At 52.9% G+C, this 18,689-nt stretch overlaps 4 protein-coding genes across 5 annotated transcripts in view; 2 read left to right on the forward strand and 2 right to left on the reverse strand.

The window, feature by feature from the left end:
- On the forward strand, positions 1-10,102 carry tgm1l1 (transglutaminase 1 like 1). 2 transcript variants are annotated; one of them, XM_068749261.1, is made up of 14 exons: positions 1-63; positions 2,952-3,250; positions 3,358-3,549; positions 4,701-4,952; positions 6,595-6,713; positions 6,805-6,924; positions 7,095-7,272; positions 7,429-7,567; positions 7,843-8,035; positions 8,103-8,256; positions 8,354-8,638; positions 8,963-9,123; positions 9,208-9,344; positions 9,414-10,102. In XM_068749261.1, the coding sequence occupies exons 2-14, from the start codon at positions 2,953-2,955 to the stop codon at positions 9,556-9,558; spliced, it is 2,373 nt and encodes a 790-aa protein (XP_068605362.1). In that variant the 5' UTR covers positions 1-63; position 2,952; the 3' UTR covers positions 9,559-10,102. The 2 variants fall into 2 exon arrangements, with proteins under 2 accessions (XP_068605362.1, XP_068605363.1); XM_068749262.1 differs by having other exon boundaries at positions 6,805-6,912.
- Positions 10,103-10,270: 168 nt separating this feature from the next.
- On the reverse strand, positions 10,271-12,569 carry abhd4 (abhydrolase domain containing 4, N-acyl phospholipase B). Its single transcript, XM_068748541.1, has 8 exons — positions 12,443-12,569; positions 12,118-12,203; positions 11,825-11,929; positions 11,456-11,744; positions 11,217-11,392; positions 11,029-11,140; positions 10,746-10,932; positions 10,271-10,653 (listed from the first exon to the last, which is right to left on the reverse strand). Exons 1-8 carry the CDS (start codon positions 12,487-12,489, stop codon positions 10,564-10,566), a joined length of 1,092 nt encoding a protein of 363 aa, XP_068604642.1. The 5' UTR covers positions 12,490-12,569; the 3' UTR covers positions 10,271-10,563.
- A 364-nt stretch (positions 12,570-12,933) lies between these two features.
- dad1 (defender against cell death 1) lies at positions 12,934-14,848 on the forward strand. Its single transcript, XM_068749086.1, has 3 exons — positions 12,934-13,222; positions 13,893-14,038; positions 14,661-14,848. The coding sequence occupies exons 1-2, from the start codon at positions 13,012-13,014 to the stop codon at positions 14,021-14,023; spliced, it is 342 nt and encodes a 113-aa protein (XP_068605187.1). The 5' UTR covers positions 12,934-13,011; the 3' UTR covers positions 14,024-14,038; positions 14,661-14,848.
- Positions 14,849-17,094: 2,246 nt separating this feature from the next.
- The window catches only part of LOC137904783 (leucine-rich repeat-containing protein 24-like), a 4,215-nt gene continuing 2,620 nt past the window's right edge, over positions 17,095-18,689 (reverse strand). Inside the window, exon 5 of the mRNA XM_068748986.1 lies at positions 17,095-17,143. Coding sequence (XP_068605087.1) covers positions 17,095-17,143 — 49 coding nt within the window. The remainder of the gene's footprint in view (positions 17,144-18,689) is intronic.

Here is an 18,689-nt window from a genome sequence, read left to right on the forward strand (position 1 = left end):
GACTCTAAAAGGAAACTGTCGGAGAGTTCGAGGCTGATCCAGAGAAGAATCCGCGCAGACAAAGTAAGATTTTCACATTTTTATTATTTTAACACACCGAAGATGAAACTTGAACGAACGGTTTCCCCTTTCTGAAGAGACAAAGTGAAATTATTTGCTTCTTTGAACTTTATATAATCATCTTGTGATTCATGTTCCGGTTTCAGAGTGAGTCTGAATATGTTTTTTTTTTTTTTATCAGAACGGAAATCTATTTAGAAACTATGAAAGGAGGATTGTTTGCTGTTTTAATCGTGTTTCAGTCTTCATGCATCGCAGCAGGTGTGTGTGTGTGTGTGTGTGTGCGCGCGCGCGCGCGTTGTCGTCTGGTATGAGAACAATCTCTCCAGATAACTGGAAGGGAGTTCAGTCTCAGTCGAGCACAAACATCAGTCGATTTAAATGGAACTGAAGCATAAATCAAAGTCTACTGTAGCTCCAAACCTAAAAATAAAAAAATAAAATCTAGTTAAGCGTCAATTTCTTGATCCTGTAAGCAGCTTTATTTGGATCCTTCAAAACGCCCCACTCATAAAAGCAACGCCCTGAATTTGCCCAACTTCTGTCAAAATCTACGGATTATTTCCTGAGAAATTAATGAAAACAAAACAATACATCTTGCTTTTTATTTTTATTTTCGATCCACCCCTGTAGCTGATCCATGTTGTGGAAATCCATTCAATAGCTTTTGCATAATTTACCAACCGACCAGCCCAAGAAACAAACAAACAAACAAACAAACAAACATGACAGAAATGAAATCCTGGATCTGCTTTTTCACGTTTTTGATCCATTCCAGCATCGATCGGACGCTTCCTCGACACAAACAAGCTGATGGCGGAGACAATGCGAGCTCCTCGGTGGAGGTGACTTAAGCTCCACAGTTTGGCTCTGGTGGGAACAGTGACTTGAAATCGAAGCGCTTATCTCAGGGTCCAGCGGGCGGCCCCGGCCCGGCGTGCCAACACAAACCGGCTGCAGAGGAAGAGGCCACGCCGTACCGGAATAAAAGACGTGGGGACGCAGACAGACGAGGAAACGACTATCAACCCAATCTGTCAAAAACAAAGACCAGCCGCTTGCCGTTTAGCTCATGCTAGTTCGATGCTAACCGACTCCCAGACTGGCGAGCTCGTCTAAGTTTTTTTTACTCCTTAATTTATTGGCTTCTTGGCTTTAATTCAAACTTTTCTACAGGAACTATTCTGTGGAGATTTTTAATACAGATCTCCAGAAGAGGATCGAAAGAAAAAGGCGCTGAAACGAGGATCGCGTTCGAGCTTGGCTGGTGGCGCGTAAAGGACGACGACTGAAGCGTTAGTCCCTGTTGCACTGGGCTTTAAACGCAACCAAGCTGGAGAACCTCGATACGCTCGACTCAGCTGTAATTATATATTGCTTTTTTTATTTATTTTTTATTACCAAAACTGATCTGTGAAAGAAAAAGGAGCAGCGGTTTATTTTAGAATGACTTCAGTTCACCGCCGTTGCGCCAAAATGTGAATTTAATCCTGTTTATGAATCATAAAACTGCAGTTAGGAGTCGAGATGAGCGTCCCTAAAGCAAAGGCGGCTCAGATAAACGTGACTTCAGTTCAGGGTGGGGATCGTTGCCCAATCTGACGCGTGTCGTAATGATTTTGCGACTTTGTCGAATGTTTCGAGGATTTAGCAACAGAAGGAATTTCATCTGGCCGCCAGATGAGCAGAGGAAGCCAAGGAGCTGCAAATCAGAAGCGAGCGTGGATTCACGTTCTGCACCGGCACGGACTGTTTGTCAGGGCGATAACGCCGTGCGCCGCTTCTCCGCGTCTTCAGCTGCCTGGCCTTTTGACCTGCACGGCATACTTTCAGTATCACGGCCGGCGCTCCCAGCCCGCAGCCCGTCCCGTGCAAATACTCGGCTGTGAATCCGGTACGACGCAGCAGCTTAGAAATAGCGTGGAAAACCTGCCCCACCTTCACCCCCGCTGCGCATAAAGCATGTCTACGAGGCCGCAACGACTCCTGCTAACAAGTTTAGCTCAGGAATCAAGTGTCCGGGGGGGGGAAACTTCCTATACACAAGGAAACTGCTGAAATGTTGCTTTAGGCTTTTCAGGAACTTCAATCTCTATGGTTACGGGTTGAATTCGTGCGCCTGACCTGATCATGAGGAACATTTATAGCTAACGTTCAACGTTAGCATTAATTTGCTAGCTAGCAACGACTGGTTTAGCTGACGAATCGTCACTGATGGCGAACGTCGCCCGAACATGTCGACACAACCTCCAACATCGTCTTCCGAAGTGGAATAATGTGAAGAAGTTTATAGTTTATGGCTGCAAAAAAGAGCTCAAACCTCCAAATGGGTTCCCTTATGTTTGGATAATTGGCCGTTAAAACTGTGATGATAAATTTCAGATGTTGAGCAACAGGATGAAGGAAGGGGAAAGTCTTCCTCCTTTTGGCGTCTGATATTTGACCCAGACTCCAGGCCTGAGCGTGGGAGGGGGGGTGGGGGGGCTTCAGTTTGACAGATGCTCTAATCCCGCTGTGATTTTTAGTGAACTGTTTGAAGGGGGGGGGGGGGGCCAACGGCAGGATAAATGTTCTTATGGTTTACACTCCTAGATAACGATGCATGCGAACAGACTATTTTACCGAAGACGAAGTCCGGCTGTTTGCCAGAAGGCTCCGGGTCGCTGATAACGATGAAAGGCTTCGTACTCCGGAATGCTTTGGGAAATCCTGACGGCAGATTAAAACATTTTTACTGTGGGAAAAAAAGTAAAAGAAAAGCAGAACTGGATGAATGTCCGTAAATGAGGTTGATTTGAAAGCATCCTCAGAGGAATAAATTCTCTGCCAAACAATTGTTTGCATCCTGTTTATGCTCCGCTGAGCTCTGTCTTTTAATATATATCTCCCAGAATGCCGGCTGAGCGATCGACAGTAAGAGGAACGTCAGAGGTGGGGCGTTTCCCCGGAGCGGCGCCCCCCACCAGGGTCGAGCTGTCCGTTCACAAAGAGAGCGAGAAGAAACCGGAGGAAGGATTCTGCAGCCGCTGGTTCTGGAAGATGTGTCCATGTTGCTGTAAGCATCGTGACGGCGCCTCGTATGACGTCACAGACAAGATTGAAATGATCAAACCCGTAACTCCAACCCCTCCGATGGACGCCGAGACCATCAAGCCGAAGCCGGCGAACGGAGAGGCGAAGGAATCGGAAGGTACGTTTGCAGACTTCTGGCGTCAAAAACAAAATGGCTACCTGCTATTTTTTTACAGAAACCGTAAAAGCAGCGGCAACGATGACGACTCGGGTTTCCTCCCCCAGAAACGAAGGTGTCGGTGAGTTCGCTGGATCTCCTGAGCTCAAAGACGGGTCGGAATAGACGGGAGCATCACACCGACTCGTATCCGGGGGACGGGATGGTCGTCCGCAGGGGGCAGCCCTTCCAGATCGAGCTGGAGCTCAACAGGCCTTTCGAGGCCGACACGGACAAGCTGCGCCTGGACCTGAAAACAGGTGCGGGATAAACGAAGACCCTCCAACGCCGGCTGTCTTGGGATGAGTTTAACTATCCACGATGTTTAGCCTGACCCCAACCCGAAAGGTGTCACGATTAAATCGAGCAGCGGCCGACCCTCCCGATAGCATTAACCGTTTCCAGGCCTCGGCACACCGGACGCCGTGTCGTGGTATCCTTCCGCGGGCCTCGTACGACCCACAACTCACTGGAGATAAAAAAAAAAAGGCCGTTGCATCAGCACCGTTAAACATCCGACATTCCCGCTAACCTTCACGGACTAATCCGTCCTTTTGTCCGACTAAGACTTTCCCAGTCAATCCTCAACGTTTTTCATCCTTTTTGAGGGAGCACTGAGGGAGAGGAAGTCCCGGTCCAGGAGAACAATGGTGTCTTAATAAATGCCAGGTTCTCCTCGGTGCATGGCAGCAGGGGTTCCCCAGAGCCAGCAGCTCGGGCCGAAGCATCCAGCCGGTCCATTCTGCCCGCCGCAGCCCTTTGTCGGTTTGTCTCTCGCATAAAGTTCGAGCTCCTAAGAGACAGCTTTAAGAATGTGCTTGGCTTCTCCGAGATGTTCTTGGACGCATGTGTGGGAGGTTTAGCAGCCCCGGGGTTTGTTGGTTCAACCGACGCACAGCTGGGCGACGGGCTGCCGAGCATGTGCGGTTGGGATTCACATGGACGCGTGATCTGCTGCGGGAAGACGCGGACGAGACGCCAAAAACGGAGTCTCCGGATTCCAGGTGAAACGAAATTAAATGAAATTTAATTAAATCCTTCCTCTGCTGAATTTGGAATCAGAAAATTCCAACGCACAAAAGCAGGCAAAGCGCTTTAAGCTAGGAATTATAGGTCGGCGCACGCCGTTAGCGTTTGTTAGCAGGAGCACGTGAAAACATCCAGACGGGAATTAGCTTCCTGTTTGAGACTAGCGGTCCGTTTCCAGGGCACTTTGTAGCGGGCTAGCAAAGCAAATTGATTCGTTGGCGTCGGGTGGAGGAATGTGTTGATCTTGCTTGCTCCTATTGGACGGAGCCAACGCTAACCGTTTGGTGTTTATGCTAAGCTAAGGAACGTGCTGTGAATGCGCGGATGCCGTGCATCAGGCCGATGTTCATGAAAGTCCTTCTTTCTGCGACCCGCCCTGAAGGTTCCTTGCCCATGGTCTCCAAAGGCACCCATGTCATCGTCCCCCTGGTGGATCAACTGGAGGACAAACGCTGGGGGGCCGAGATCACGGAGGCAAACGGCAACCGGATCAAGCTGTCCGTCAACTCGCCTGCCAGCGCCGTGTGCGGCGTCTACGGCCTCACGGTGACCTGCAGCTCCTCCGGGGGCGAGGCAGGGACCGCGTTCGCCTCCGGCGAGAACGTCGTCATGCTCTTCAACCCTTGGTGTGAAGGTGAGACCGGAAGTGGGCGTGGACAAGGTAGAAAGGAAGCGGCGAGTCAGAAAGGGGTGTGTTCAAGTGCTACTGTTCTGTTTGGTGGGAAAACCGCCCGGTTGCGTCAGGTAGCATGACTCGGGCCTCGCGTCGTCATTCTAACAGGAAGCTAGCTGGCTAGCCGCCCGGTTGCATCGGGTAGCATGACTCGGGCCTCGCGTCGTTATTCTAACAGGAAGCTAGCTGCCTAGCCGCCCGGTGTAACGTCACATGCGGGTGAGAGAGTCCAGCCTAATCCGCTGGTGTGTCGCTGTCCGTCAACCGGCTTCACCGGGACTGTGGGAGTCGAGTTACTTCTCTGATTCGAGGCCCACGTGGAGCTGCAGGCAGAAGCAGAACTATTTAACCCCTTGTGTGTTACACTTATTGCCAGCATGCTATTCGTCAAGCAGAAAGGTGGTTCCATTAACTCAGATTGAAGCTCCTTGCATGCACAGATTGATTCACTGAGCGATCGACAACAACAATCACTGACTCGAGCTGAACGGATGCACTCGTCGAGGAGGAAGACGGGTTAGGGTTACAAACAAATGAGAAGCAACAAGTTAACGCAGGAATCCGTCCCGTCCTGCGCTCAGACAGTCTGTAACAAGCTGTCGTCTTCACTTTTACTGCCTTTATATCCCGTCTCCACCCAGACGAGCCCCCTTCCTCTATCTGTTGATCCCCCCCCCACTAGCCTTTCATATCCTCCACTAAGAGCTGAAAATCACAATTATCGCAGCTGCCACTTCCTGTCAAGCTCCACTTTCTCTTTTAGAACCTCCATCCTTCCCCACCCAAGCATGACTTCCCTCCTTCCCCCCCCCCCCCCCCCCCCCCAGTGACTTTGTTGGGCCTCTCCCTCCCGCTCCATCGTTTGCTGCGCTCTCGCCCTCTCTTTATTTTTGTATCGTTGCTTTTCCACACCCAACGGAAATCGCAGCAGCAGCCAGAGATAAAAAGGCAGATTTGTGAAGGCCGGGTCGGGAGTTCCCGCTTCCCGCCCAAGTCACGCTGACGGTCCGCTTCCCATAAATGAACACGGGGCCCCATTGGCTCATTGTTGTTGCTTAACCATTTCCTGTCCTTGAGACATTTCATTTGTGAAAAAAGGAATCGCATTCTTGAGTGACGTCGACGCCGTGGAGCGGAGCGGCGCCGATTCTGGGCCCCTTTCACCCGCGAGGGAGGAGCAGAAGCGCTCCTTTAAAAACAAACATTTGAACCTACGTTTGGACCGAAGCAAGGCGATGTCCCGGTTTGTGCGGATGCAGGGCGGAACATCGAACCCATGCAGTTCAGACTCCTGAGCTCCGGCGTGTAGGCGCGTGTGTGTGTGCTAGCATGAATCACACCGAAGTGAGCGTCATCGCCACGGCGACGCCGACTGTTTACGAGGGTTTGAGTCACGGTTCAATCGCTGCCTCGGGATAGAAAAGCACCGACGTCGCCGTTTACCGTACCTTGTTGTGAGATCAACCCTCCCATGGGTGCACGGAAAACCAAGACCGGCCCCGCGGCGGGGATCGGACTCGATCCAAAAGCGTTGGATGAGAAGGTGAGTCCCGACCTCTGACGTGGACGCACCTCTGGGTTTGTGCGTGTGTTTCCACCCCAGAGGACATCGTGTTCTTGGACGATGAGGACGAGAGGAAGGAGTACGTCCTGAACGACACCGGGAGGATTTACTACGGCACGGAGAAACAGATCGGTTCTCGCACGTGGAACTACGGGCAGGTACGGACCCCCCCCCCCCCCCGAAGGCAACTCTGTGACCGGAAGCGCCGGAACGCTTCGGGAATCTCAGCGACGGTGCCGTTTGTCTCAGTTTCACGAGGGAATGCTGGAGGCGTGTCTGTTCATCCTGGAGAAGAGCGACATCCCGCCGTCTGGCCGAGGCGATCCGGTCAACGTGGTCCGGGTCCTGTCTGCCATGGTGAGGTCAAAGGTCAGGTTGTCCAGGGGACAGCAGGCGAAATAGCCTCGACCACAAACATTTGCCATTAGGGTTGCGGCATTAGTCGAAGGCGATGGCTCTGGCTTCGTCTTTCATGTCTGCCGCTTGGAAACGATTGATCTGCCGTCCGCTGATCCGTCTCTCCTTGACTCTGTTCACAGATAAACGCCCAGGACGACTTTGGGGTCTTGGTGGGGAACTGGTCGGGGGACTACTCTGACGGAGTGTCTCCTGCGGCGTGGAGCAGCAGCGTGGAGATCTTAAAGAAATACCACTCGTCCAACGGGCTCCCTGTGTCATACGGACAGTGCTGGGTCTTCTCTGCCGTCACTACCACAGGTGAGACGAAGACGACGGGCAGGTTGGACAAACATCAGGTCCCTCGGTCGCGAGCTAACTTTAGCACACCCCGCGCTGACATTCCTGCCATTCCTCACACCTTCCACACGGATCGTAAAGTCTTACGAGTTTTAATCGCCGTATCTTTGTCTCCAGTGCTGCGATGTCTCGGCATTCCGGCCCGCAGCGTGACCAACTTCCAGTCCGCTCACGACACGGACGTGTCCCTCAGTACAGACGTGTATCTGGACGAGGACATGGAGCCCATCGACTACCTCAACAGCGATTCTGTCTGGTGAGATGTGCGGCACGTCACACGACCGGGGCGGCGTGACGCTAGATCCACACCCCACGTTGGCGCGTCGCTAACGTGAAAGCCCAGAGACGTCGGGCTCTTCGGTCGTAGAGGCTCGCTTTAGCTTAGCTTGGTGAAGTCACACTTCCAAAGCTGAATTAAAACTCTATATGGTGTGCGGAAACTGAGCCAAGCTAACTGTTTCCCTCTTTACGCTAAGCTAAACCAGCTAACTCCCGTTTGATGCCCCTCCTTTCTGAATATACGCCATTTAGGAACTTCCACGTCTGGAATGACTGCTGGATGGCGAGACCAGACCTGCCCCCCGGTCACGGAGGCTGGCAGGCCGTCGACTCGACGCCGCAGGAAACGAGCCAGGGCACCTTCCGCTGCGGCCCCGCCTCTGTCAACGCCATCCGAGCCGGCCACGTCTACCTGAAGCACGACACGCCGTTTGTCTTTGCTGAGGTGAGAGATCTTTATTATTATTAAGACTCGCAGAGAAAACCAAGCTCTCGGGGTTCTTTTCCGTCAGGTCAACAGCGATAAGATCTACTGGCAGAGGAACCCGGACGGGACGTTCAGCCAGATCTACAGCGAGAAGAAAGCGGTCGGTCACTGCATCAGCACTAAAGCCGTGGGATCCGAGCAGCGGGCGGACGTCACTCACCTGTACAAACACCAGGAAGGTAGCGGCCGCTCCCGAATCTCACCGATCCTGGGTACACCGTCAGGGATCACGTTTAGCGTGGCGAGGTGCGCTCACTCTTCCTCCTCCTCCAATAGATTCTGAAGAGGAACGCATCGCCGTGGAGACCGCTAGCCGCTACGGAAGCAAGCCGCACATCTACTCCTCCCCCGCGGCGGAGGACGTGTCCATGGAGGTGAGGGTGGAGGGCGAGGGACCCCGGATGGGGGCCGACGCCGAGCTGAGCATCCTGTTGAAGAACCTGAGCTCAGAGGCCCGGCGGACCACGCTGCACGCCAAGGTGGCCGTCATGTACTACACCGGCGTGCTGAAGGGAACCATCAAGACGGAGCGGCTTCCCGTGGAGCTGCTGCCCGACCAAGGTGGGAAGCTCGTCGATAAAAGTTAGATCAATAAATAAATGTTCATCGACTTCTTCTAACTTCTGATCAAGCCATACGAATTTAAGGACTACAATCGCAACTTCTGGTTTTAGCCCCGCCCCTTCCTGTAAGAACGATGGCGTCCTCACCCTCAACGCGGCAAAGTGATCTTAATCTGAGTGCCTAAACCAAAAGTACATTGTAGATGGGCAGAGTCACGTTTTCTTTCCCGTGCCGAGCCTTTATGCTAAGCTAAGCTAATGAGCTAATACTTCAGAAGAGCGTACAAACCGCTGAGCCTGTTTCTCGCACCTCCCCTTGTAGAAAAGACCATCGAGTGGGTTCTACCCTACCAACAGTACCAGAACCAGCTGGTGGATCAAGCAGCGCTGATGCTGACCCTCTCTGGGCGGGTCAGCGAGACCCAGCAGGTGTTAGCCAGCCAGACCACCTTCCGGCTCCGCACGCCTGACCTCAGCATCACGGTGGGCTTCGACCCGCCGACCCCCTTCAGGATTTCGTCCAGCTTCTTCTCCGCCCGCCGACTCATTTTGATCCACGTTCCGCAGCCTCTGGGAAAAGCCGTGGTCGGCAAGGAGATGGCGGCGAAGATTACGTTCACCAACCCGCTGCCGCGCACGCTGAAGGACGTGGTGTTCAGAGTGGAGGGCCTGGGTCTGCAGCGGGGCCACCAAGTGGTCGTGGGGTAAGAACGCCGGCGTTCCTCCGTCTCTTCCCGCCGCGGTGACGCTAACGCCTCCGTCCCCCCCGTCAGAGACGTCGGCGGTCACTCCACGGTGACGCTGACAGAGCACTTCGTCCCCACCCAGCCCGGAGCCAGGAAGCTGGTGGCGTCTCTGGACTGCAAGGAGCTCACGCAAGTTCACGGAGTGGCGGACGTCATCGTCCGTGAGCAGTGAGCGGGCGTCGCTTAACCGTTTCCTCCTACGCGGAGAGTTATTCCAGATTAAACGGGCACCAAGCGTGGGATTATCAGTATTAACGAGCATTTCTATACGGGACCGGTGCCGGAAACGCTGCTCCATGAAGGAGGATAATTTTATGTTCATTAATGAAGTTGACCTGAGAATAGAAGACAAACAAACGTGTGTTTACCTAACAACGATTAGCTGCCTATTGTACCGGTGCTGTGAGACAAATCAAACAATTCAACGTGATGTAGCAACAATCCTCAGCGCTAAAGCTAACGGCGCTAAAGCTACCATGGGTCAGACCGAAATAGGCAAAGTGATCAAAGGTCTACGCTGAGATTCATACGTGGAATGAAAGGAATCTAAAACGAGAAAGTGCTTATTTTTTTCGATGAACGGGAACCTGACGACCCGTTTCGGACTCGGGTTTGAGATCTTAAACGTTGACGACTGGCTGGAATGTTTAACGTTGTCCTGGTTGCTTCCCTCGTCACGCTACGGATGCTAAACACAAATAAAGAAAGCTGTAGGATTACATTTGTGTGAATTCTGACTGTACGAATAAAGCTAGCTGCGAAACGAACTTTACCGACCTCTGCTGGTCGAAACACAAACTGCATACCATAATGTAATCAACTGTTCCTGGAAACACTCCAGATCCAGATCCTTGCTAACGGACTGATAAACAAACCAAGCCCGGTGAAAACCCAACCTCCTCGGCCGAGGTAATAAACTTTAATTGTTGGTATAAAATGCAACATATTTCATGCTATATTAGAAACGGTGTGTTAGTTTCTCATTAATGTTGAAAGTACAATAGGTGAGACGGCGTGAGTATTACTCTTATATCAATACATCACAAGTCATTTATCAACGAGGTTAAATAGAAAGCTTAGATTCCGTTAGAAGTGATAAGAGCACATTAATAAATAGATTCAACCGGTGAGCTGCATGAAAGCACCGCCGCCGGCGCCGCCTTCACCCCGCCGGCGGTCAGTTGACGGAGTCGCATATCGTCTCCACCGCCCTGTTGAACTCCTCCGGCTGGTCGGCGTACACGTGATGAGAGGCGTCGTTTATCAGCTGCGCCGTGGAAGACAGAGGCAGCCATTAAGCACGGCCGCATCATTGAATGAAGAGACTCCCGATTGGATAACGTCTCCCTCGTGACTCACCAGCACTTTGGTCAGGGCCTTGCTCCTGATCTGGACCACTCTGTCCCCGGATGAGCTGTCCACCCAGGACCGTGATCCGTACAGCATGGTTACGGGCATGGAGGCGGGCAGCAGGTGGACCCGGTGCAGCATGGGTCTCTTTGCCCAGCCTAGAGACTCCGTCATGGCCCGGAAGCCCACCTCCCCGCTGGGAGGGAGGGCGAACGCTAACGTCAGCCCCTGTGATGGTCAATGAGCCGACTCCACGTGCTTCTGCGACTCGGCGATGCGTTCGCTGACCTACCTGGGGGTCTGCGCGTTACAGTGGTAGATGTACTGCGTCATCGTGTCGTCGTCAAAGAGATCTTCGAATTTGCTTTTGAAATCGGGACGGAATCTGTTGACCAGTCCCGGACCTGAACCACGACATGAAGCGAAAGTGAGGCCGACGCGGGCGAGGGCGCGGTCTAAGCGACGGAGGCGGGGTCTCACCCCACGGCCCCGCCGCTCTGATGACAGCCAGCGGGTTGAAGAGGGAAACGACGGCCGCGATGGCTTTGACCCAGCGAGGGATAGTCGGCCTCTTCGCCACTTCCGCCCCCTGAGCCCCTTGGGTCTGCTGTCTCTCGGGGAAACCCCAGGGGTCCACCAGGATGAGATGCGACACCCTGCAACCGGAACACATTATGATCCGCGTCCTATTTTCCTCGGAATCTTAGTCGTCTCGTTACCTGGATGGGTACTGGATGGCGTACGACGTCGCCAGGTACCCTCCCAGACTGTGTCCCAGCAGGATCATGTCCTCCAGGCCGACGGACTGCCGCCACCGTTCGATGGAGTTCACAAACTGCTCTTCTGCGTCGGCGGCGTCGCCGGGGAACGGCGGCCTGGAGCTCCGCCCAAACCCCAGGAGGTCAAAGGCGTGAACGGGCCGCGACCGGCTCAAGGGCTCCAGGTTCTGGATCCACAGGCCCACGCCTCCTCCGAAGCCGTGGACCATCACCAGAGGCGTCTTTGTGGCTAGAGGAATGAGAGGGGGGGGGTTAAATCGGCGCTGAGGTTTATCGACGCGCGGGCAGAGCGCGAGGAGAGGACGCTACCTTGCGCTGCAGGTTTGCGCACCACTTTTTTGGTGAGGGTCAGAGTCCATATTCGATCTTGGTTGGGTAGAGTCACAAACCGGGCCCACAGGTCGCTGCGAATACCTGAGGGGTAAGACGAGACAAACAGAGCCTCGGCGAGGTCGGTTTCAGAACCGATCCACACAGAGATAGGAGATAGAGACAACATCTCTTTATTCATTCACTAAATGCTTTTAGGCGTCTGCTCGGACTCGAGGTGGACTTTCCCCGCCCGCCTCGTAAAAAGACTTTCTTTGGACAACGTTTCTTACAAGCAAGAATCTTGGACTCCGTCGTCTTCAAAAGGGACATGGAGGTCGGACGCCAGGAAGGCCACCAGTCCCAGAGCGAACTCGACCTGGAAGAGAGGAAGAAGGGCGTGAAAACAGCGACGGGTCAGCTGGGGGTCAAGAGGTCAACCGCCAATCACACGACGTCACCGGTGTGTCAGGTGTGTGTGAATAAATAGCAGGTACCACCCGCCTGGTCTTTCTACAGACATTTGCTGAGTCGTTGAACGTCACTCACAGCAATCCGGATGCGTGAACCGGAGAAAACCACGCAGTAAACACGCGTAAAGGTTCCGCGCGGACTTACTCGGGGTCACAGTCGTGAATCGGAGCTGCGGCTGTTGCGGGATCCATCTGCGGACATGTTTCGCCGACAGCCGGTGAGTTCTTCCGCTTGAGATCACTGCGCGACAGACCAAGTCTCCGGTTGTAATGTTTTGTAACGCCGAAAAAAAATCCGACGTCAGCTGACCGGATGCAAAGATCGTCTATGCTGAAGACACTTCACCTGTACGCAAGAAAGCTGTCGCTGCGCTTAAAGGGTTTTCCGGAGATGATACCGGATCTCATTTCTGTTTCAAACGTCATATTTAGATGCAATCGGTGCTATTCAAAGCGAGCCAGATTAGATATCGATTGACGCTGACAATAAGACGAGATGTCCTTTTCCCGAGCTCTGAAATACGACCTCGGATGAAGAACTCTAAATTTATTTCAGAGTGAATCATCTCTGTTCCACTTCCACCTCTCCGTGAGCGTTTCGGAAGATATTTTGTGTGGCACCAGAGGCTACTTCCGGTTACTGGGACACGTCACTCATTTGACAGAGAAGGAACCGCTGCTGACCCGGTTCGGTTCTACTTGGACGTGAAAACCATGTCGAACTCGGTGTTGTCGGTGATCTCCCGGTTTCTGGAGGAGTACCGGAGCTCCACTCCCAACCGGCTGAAGGTGGTGGACGCCTATTTGCTTTATATCCTGCTGACCGGAGCGATGCAGTTCCTCTACTGCCTGCTGGTCGGAACCTTCCCCTTCAACAGCTTTCTGTCCGGATTCATCTCCTGTGTGGGCGCCTTCATCCTCGGAGGTGCGTTCGGTGAAAGTTGCTGGACGTCGAGTCGGTGATATATATAGCTAGCTAGCTAGATAAGCTAACGACTTCATTCCAGAATAAATGTTAATTTCACGGATGATGAATTTACTTTATGTAAGCGTAAATGTTTAAAAGCACTAAACAGAAATTGAAGCTAGCTCTATTGTCAACATAGGTCTGCTTTCCCTTAGCTCTGACGGCACCTAGCGCTGTTAGCACCTAGCTCTGTTAGCCCTTAGCTCTGTTAGCACCTAGCTCTGTTAGCACCTAGCTCTGTTAGCACCTAGCTCTGTTAGCACCTAGCTCTGTCGGCACCTAGCGCTGTTATCCCTTAGCTCTGACGGCACCTAGCTCTGTTAGCATCTAGCTTTGACGGCACCTAGCTCTGTTAGCCCTTAGCTCTGACGGCACCTAGCTCTGTTAGCCCTTAGCTCTGACGGCACCTAGCTGTGTTAGCACCTAGCTCTGGTCAAACTCGTCAAAAGTGAAATTAATTCAGATTTGAGATATAACGGTCTCCGATGACGTGAATATTGACCTCCATCTCTAAAGGGGGCGGCGGTGACGCAGGTGGTTGGGCGGGTCGTCCTGTGATCGAGAGGTTGGCGGTTCGAGAACTAAACTTGCATCCTTCATGTCTACCCCCCCCCCCCCCCCCCCATAGTGTGTCTTCGTATCCAGATCAACCCACAGAACAAGGCAGAGTTCCTTTCCATCTCCCCAGAGAGAGCCTTTGCTGACTTCCTGTTTGCTCACACCGTCCTCCATCTGGTCGTGATGAACTTCATCGGTTGAAACGGACGTCTCTCGGTGTGTGTTCCTGTTCCTCACCAACCATCGGTTGTATTTGTGCCCAGCCTTCGAGGACTTGAGACCTTATTTTGCTTTAGTCCTCAGCGACTTGGGACTAGACCTGGTTCTCAACGACTCGGGGCTAGACCTGGTTCTCAACGACTCGGGGCTAGACCTGGTTCTCAACAACTTGGGGCTAGACCTGGTTCTCAACGACTTGGGGCTAGACCTGGTTCTCAACGACTTGGGGCTAGACCTGGTTCTCAACGACTTGGGGCTAGACCTGGTTCTCAACGACTTGGGGCTAGACCTGGTTCTCGACGACTTGGGGCTAGACCTGGTTCTCAGCGACTTGGGGCTAGACCTGGTTCTCAACGACTTGGGACTAGACCTGGTTCTCAACAACTTGGGGCTAGACCTGGTTCTCGACGACTTGGGGCTAGACCTGGTTCTCAGACTCGGGGCTGGACCTGGTTCTCAACGACTCGGGGCTAGACCTGGTTCTCAACGACTTGGGGCTAGACCTGGTTCTCGACGACTTGGGGCTAGACCTGGTTCTCGACGACTTGGGGCTAGACCTGGTTCTCGACGACTTGGGGTCTGGTCCTGGTCGTCACTAACCTCTTCTTCGTTTCCACAGATCCCAACAAACGACTCGATGCTCTTCGGTGCCGGACATTCAGACGGGCCCACGGAACCTTCACGCGGAACGAGTTTCACCAGGTCACACACGACGCAGTCCATCTTCCCTGCATCTAAAGGTTGATTCTTTGTTTTTTTACGTTAAGATTTCTGTTTGTGAGAACAAGAAATAAAAAACAGAAATGGACACGTTGTGACTGAGTCGGTCCTTGAAGCTTTTCGCACATTTAGTACAAAATATAAATGTTTTCGCCGGCTTCAGAGCGACGCGTGAAAAGTGTGCGTTTTATTTTTATTACATGGCCTTGTCCTCCAGGATAAAGAAAACGATTTGGGTTTAAAGTTAATTATACTAGAAAGGAGTCCGAATAATTAAATCATTTACAAGTAAAGCCTCTTTAGCTCTGGTCTCAACTTTAAAACGATTTAAAGGCATGGTGTTGAAGCGGAATCAGTTCTGCCACTAGATGGAGGTCATGTTATCTTTAAGCCCGTCTCTGCGTGTGTGTGTGTGTGTGTGTGTGTGTGTGTGTGTGCCCTTTGTTCCTGACCAGCTCTGCTGATAGTTCGGCGGCGAATGCAGAAACAAATCGGGTTTAACGGCTCACTATTTCCGTTCTTGCGTCATTTTTCATCAAAGTTTTCTTTAAGTCTCATCAATAAATCTGTGACCACTTCCTGCGTGGACGATGATGATGATGATGATGATGATGAGGCAGCAGTGGTAGTCATGCAGGGTCAGGATGAAGGACACGCTGATGATGATGATCTTATATATTGGTGCCTTTAACTGTGAGCTGCTGATGGACCGGTTCTGGTGCTGATCCGGAAGCTGAATCCATTCATGGAGTTCCTGTATTCGGTGAAACGGTCCAGTTCAAACAGAGGAGCTGGCGGTGAATGATGTCATCGCTGGCGTCTGACTCCGGATGGAGGCAGCAGCCGGACTGGCGATCCTCATTTCACGCCATCACAGGTCCGCGGGCTGCGCGGAGAAAGCAGCGCAATTCCCCTTCAGCGTTTCTATAGCAACGGAAGATTTAAAAACAAAACGCAAACGGAATGAAACGGGGCCTCTGTGCCAGATTCCATTCAGCCGTAAGATCCCGCGGCGACTCGCCGGAGCGCCTTCCGGCCGCTCCGAGGGCACGACCAGGCTGCAAATGAAGCCCCCCCCCCCCCCCCCCCCCCGGCGCTGCAGATCGGCGGCTACGGTCCAACTGGGTCAAGAAGCACCCGCCTTCGTGTCACCTGCACCAAAAGCAAAGTGCCAGAACCGAGCACCGAGCATCGGCGGCCCGTCGGAGGACGCCGCCGACTGTCTCCGTGTCCCCAAGTGGAGACGACGTGTCCTGAGCATCACTATGAACGTCCAGAAGACATCCCACAGGACGGGACAAAAAAAAAGACTCCCCAAATGTTTCCTCCTTTTAACAGAAACTCAAAAATGGGACTTGATAGAATAAATCTTTGGAATGAGTTTTGTAATCTTCTGCTGAACGGCTTTCAGGATCGGAGACGTCCTCCGCATCCGTCCTCCTCGTTCACATCCGTCCGCCTGACTGAGCAGCAGCCTCCGACAACGCGACTCGATTATCTGTGAAAGTATTGAGCGATTGCTTCTGTTTCCGGCCGCTCCCCGGTTCTGCCCGGTTCGCCCCGGTTCACAGCGCCGGCGTTGGCGTCCGGGACCCGATCCCACACACGAACGGATTCGTGGATTCACAACGAAGGACGAGACGCGGATCGGGATTAAAGACGGGCGGCGCTCATTCCGGTCTGCTGGGAAGGAACCGGTCGTTGCTTTACCGACACGGATTATTCGGCGCTTAAAGTTCGTCCCGAATGTGAACGGCTTCGGGCCTGGAAGACGCCGCCGGAGAAAGCGGGAGGGATCGATGTCCGTTTCACGCTCCTGAAACACCTCTGCTTTGACCCGAGTCTAGCGGAAGGGGCAGTTGGGTCATTCAGAGGCTGATGATGCCCGGGGGGGTGGGGGGGGGGGGTTGTTGTTGTTGCACTCGAGAATAGAGGAGTCACTTCACGTCTCCGGCTGGACGTCTTCTGGGACGAGCGTCTCACTCTGTAGTTTTTCCAGCACGCTTGGAAATGTTTTCTATAATTACTGAGCGATAAATTATAGAGCGCTGCTCTGATTAAATGCTGCGCACACTTCCGGGGGCATTGCTGATTCACCACCCACCCCCACCCCCACCCCCACCCCCACTCCCTCCGCCTGCACATCCGCCGCCGCCGCCTCAGGGAAGCTAGAACTTTGACACCGCTGAAAAATTTCTGGTTGTAATCCGCGCCGCTTTCACGCGAGTCGAGCAGCGCAATAAATCCTTGAATCCCGGCACCGGGGTTTAAATAATCCATTTTACTTGTGTGGATCATCCGAATCGATGTTGGGCTTTTCCCGTAGAGTCTTGTCATCCGACTGAATCCAGACGGATCCCGTCGTCGTGGCGTCGTTCCTCGCTCGGGGACACGGGAACGGGAACGGGAACGGGAACGGACATCCGTCCTCAGGTTTTCTCTCATTTCTCCGGTAACTTTCCGCGCGTGTTCGCGCTGGAGAGGTGCGCTTGCTACCGCGCCTCCACGCTTCAGAGAGGCGGGGCCTGGGGCCTTTTCTGAAGCCTCATTGTCATAGCAACCATCATCTTTGCTGCCTTTTGTTCTTTCTCGTTGACGGAATCTTGACCTTCAGAGACGATTCTTAGTGACGTTTACTGATTTACAGTCGAGCCGCGCTCGCAAACGTCCGTTTGACAACGCCGCTCCGACACGTGGACCCCGGACGCCGCCCCGGCCTCCTCGCCACAAGGTCCGGGATCAGATCCACTTGAGGTAGCGGGTCGCGTCAGTGCACGTGAAGCGATTTGTGCACGCTTCAGGCTTGCGTCGACGTCACCGCTCCGTGATCGGTGGCTCCTAGCGGAACGGCTCCAAGGTCTGCCGTTCTCATTTGGCTCGATGGCATTGCCCCCCCCCCCCCCCGGTGAAGGATGATGGGATGGAGGCGGCCGGCGTGACGGTGAAGGAGAAGGACGCGCCGGCGTCCGGATTTCATTTCTGTCAGAGCCACGCGGGGTCCAAACACGATTATTTACAGGCGCCGGACGAAGACGAGGAGGGAATTTACTGTTCCCCCCCCCCCCCCCCCCCCCCCCCCCACATCAAGGACTTTACTCGGATCGTCTGATCCCTCGTGGTGATTGGTCAGTGGCGTCGCGCTTCATTACTTCCGTGTGGATTAATGTTTCCTCATTTAAAAGTCGCTGGTTATTTATTCTACAACGGAGACATGAAAAACTTGCAATAAACACAAAGACGTTCGCACTACTTGATCGTGTACTTTTCCCGGGGGGGGCTTCCTGTCGGGGAGGAAAGGGCGGGGCTTCTTAACATTTCATGTGTTGTCTTTTTGACAGGTTTTGTCGGCGCTGAAAACCTGAAGCCTTTCAGTCGAATAATCCCGTCCAAGGCGTCTCATGTTTTCCGTACAAGCCCTGAATAAAACACGCGCACTTGTACTTCAGTACTACATTTGAGTAAAGATATGCTTTCATCAAATCAGGGGCTCGTTAGCGGTTTCTACCTGCACTATAATTTGGCAGTAGCTTTACGCACGAAATATTTAAACACCATTCACAACCTTCAGATCGGAATTCGTTAGTGAAAAAACAAACTAAGTATCGACATTTGCACAGAATGCAGAAAATCCACTGAAGAGGCCCGACAGAGACGCATCAATAATTCAGTCCCAGATATCTCGTATTTGACCTCGTAAGAAAACTCATTTCCCTTGTGTTGAAGCGAGTTCAAAGAGACCAGAACATCAGAACCAGAACCACGAGGTCCACCTCATCCTCGCGCCACTTTGATGGGTGGGTTCCGAGCAGCTTTCGGCCGAGGCGGGCGAGATCTCCTCGGTGAAACGCCGCTCAAATAAGTAACGCTGCGCATCCGCTAATATCCACAATCCGGATGGAATTCCATAAACATTCCACGAACAATCTTT

Source organism: Brachionichthys hirsutus, chromosome 15 (genome assembly GCF_040956055.1).
Source record: "Brachionichthys hirsutus isolate HB-005 chromosome 15, CSIRO-AGI_Bhir_v1, whole genome shotgun sequence".
Lineage (NCBI taxonomy): Eukaryota > Metazoa > Chordata > Actinopteri > Lophiiformes > Brachionichthyidae > Brachionichthys > Brachionichthys hirsutus.

Excerpts from the sequence above, each read along its gene's own strand:
- tgm1l1 (XM_068749261.1), top strand. The coding sequence starts at position 2,953 with ATGCCGGCTGAGCGATCGACAGTAAGAGGAACGTCAGAGGTGGGGCGT. Across the intron at positions 3,251-3,357 it reads AGAGGCGAAGGAATCGGAAG|AAACGAAGGTGTCGGTGAGT; the intron begins GTACGTTTGCAG and ends TTCCTCCCCCAG. Across the intron at positions 7,273-7,428 it reads CTCTGCCGTCACTACCACAG|TGCTGCGATGTCTCGGCATT; the intron begins GTGAGACGAAGA and ends CTTTGTCTCCAG.
- abhd4 (XM_068748541.1), bottom strand. The coding sequence starts at position 12,489 with ATGGATCCCGCAACAGCCGCAGCTCCGATTCACGACTGTGACCCCGA. Across the intron at positions 11,745-11,824 it reads GCGCAAACCTGCAGCGCAAG|CCACAAAGACGCCTCTGGTG; the intron begins GTAGCGTCCTCT and ends TCATTCCTCTAG. Across the intron at positions 11,141-11,216 it reads CAGAGCGGCGGGGCCGTGGG|GTCCGGGACTGGTCAACAGA; the intron begins GTGAGACCCCGC and ends GTCGTGGTTCAG.
- dad1 (XM_068749086.1), top strand. The coding sequence starts at position 13,012 with ATGTCGAACTCGGTGTTGTCGGTGATCTCCCGGTTTCTGGAGGAGTAC. Across the intron at positions 13,223-13,892 it reads GGGCGCCTTCATCCTCGGAG|TGTGTCTTCGTATCCAGATC; the intron begins GTGCGTTCGGTG and ends CCCCCCCCATAG.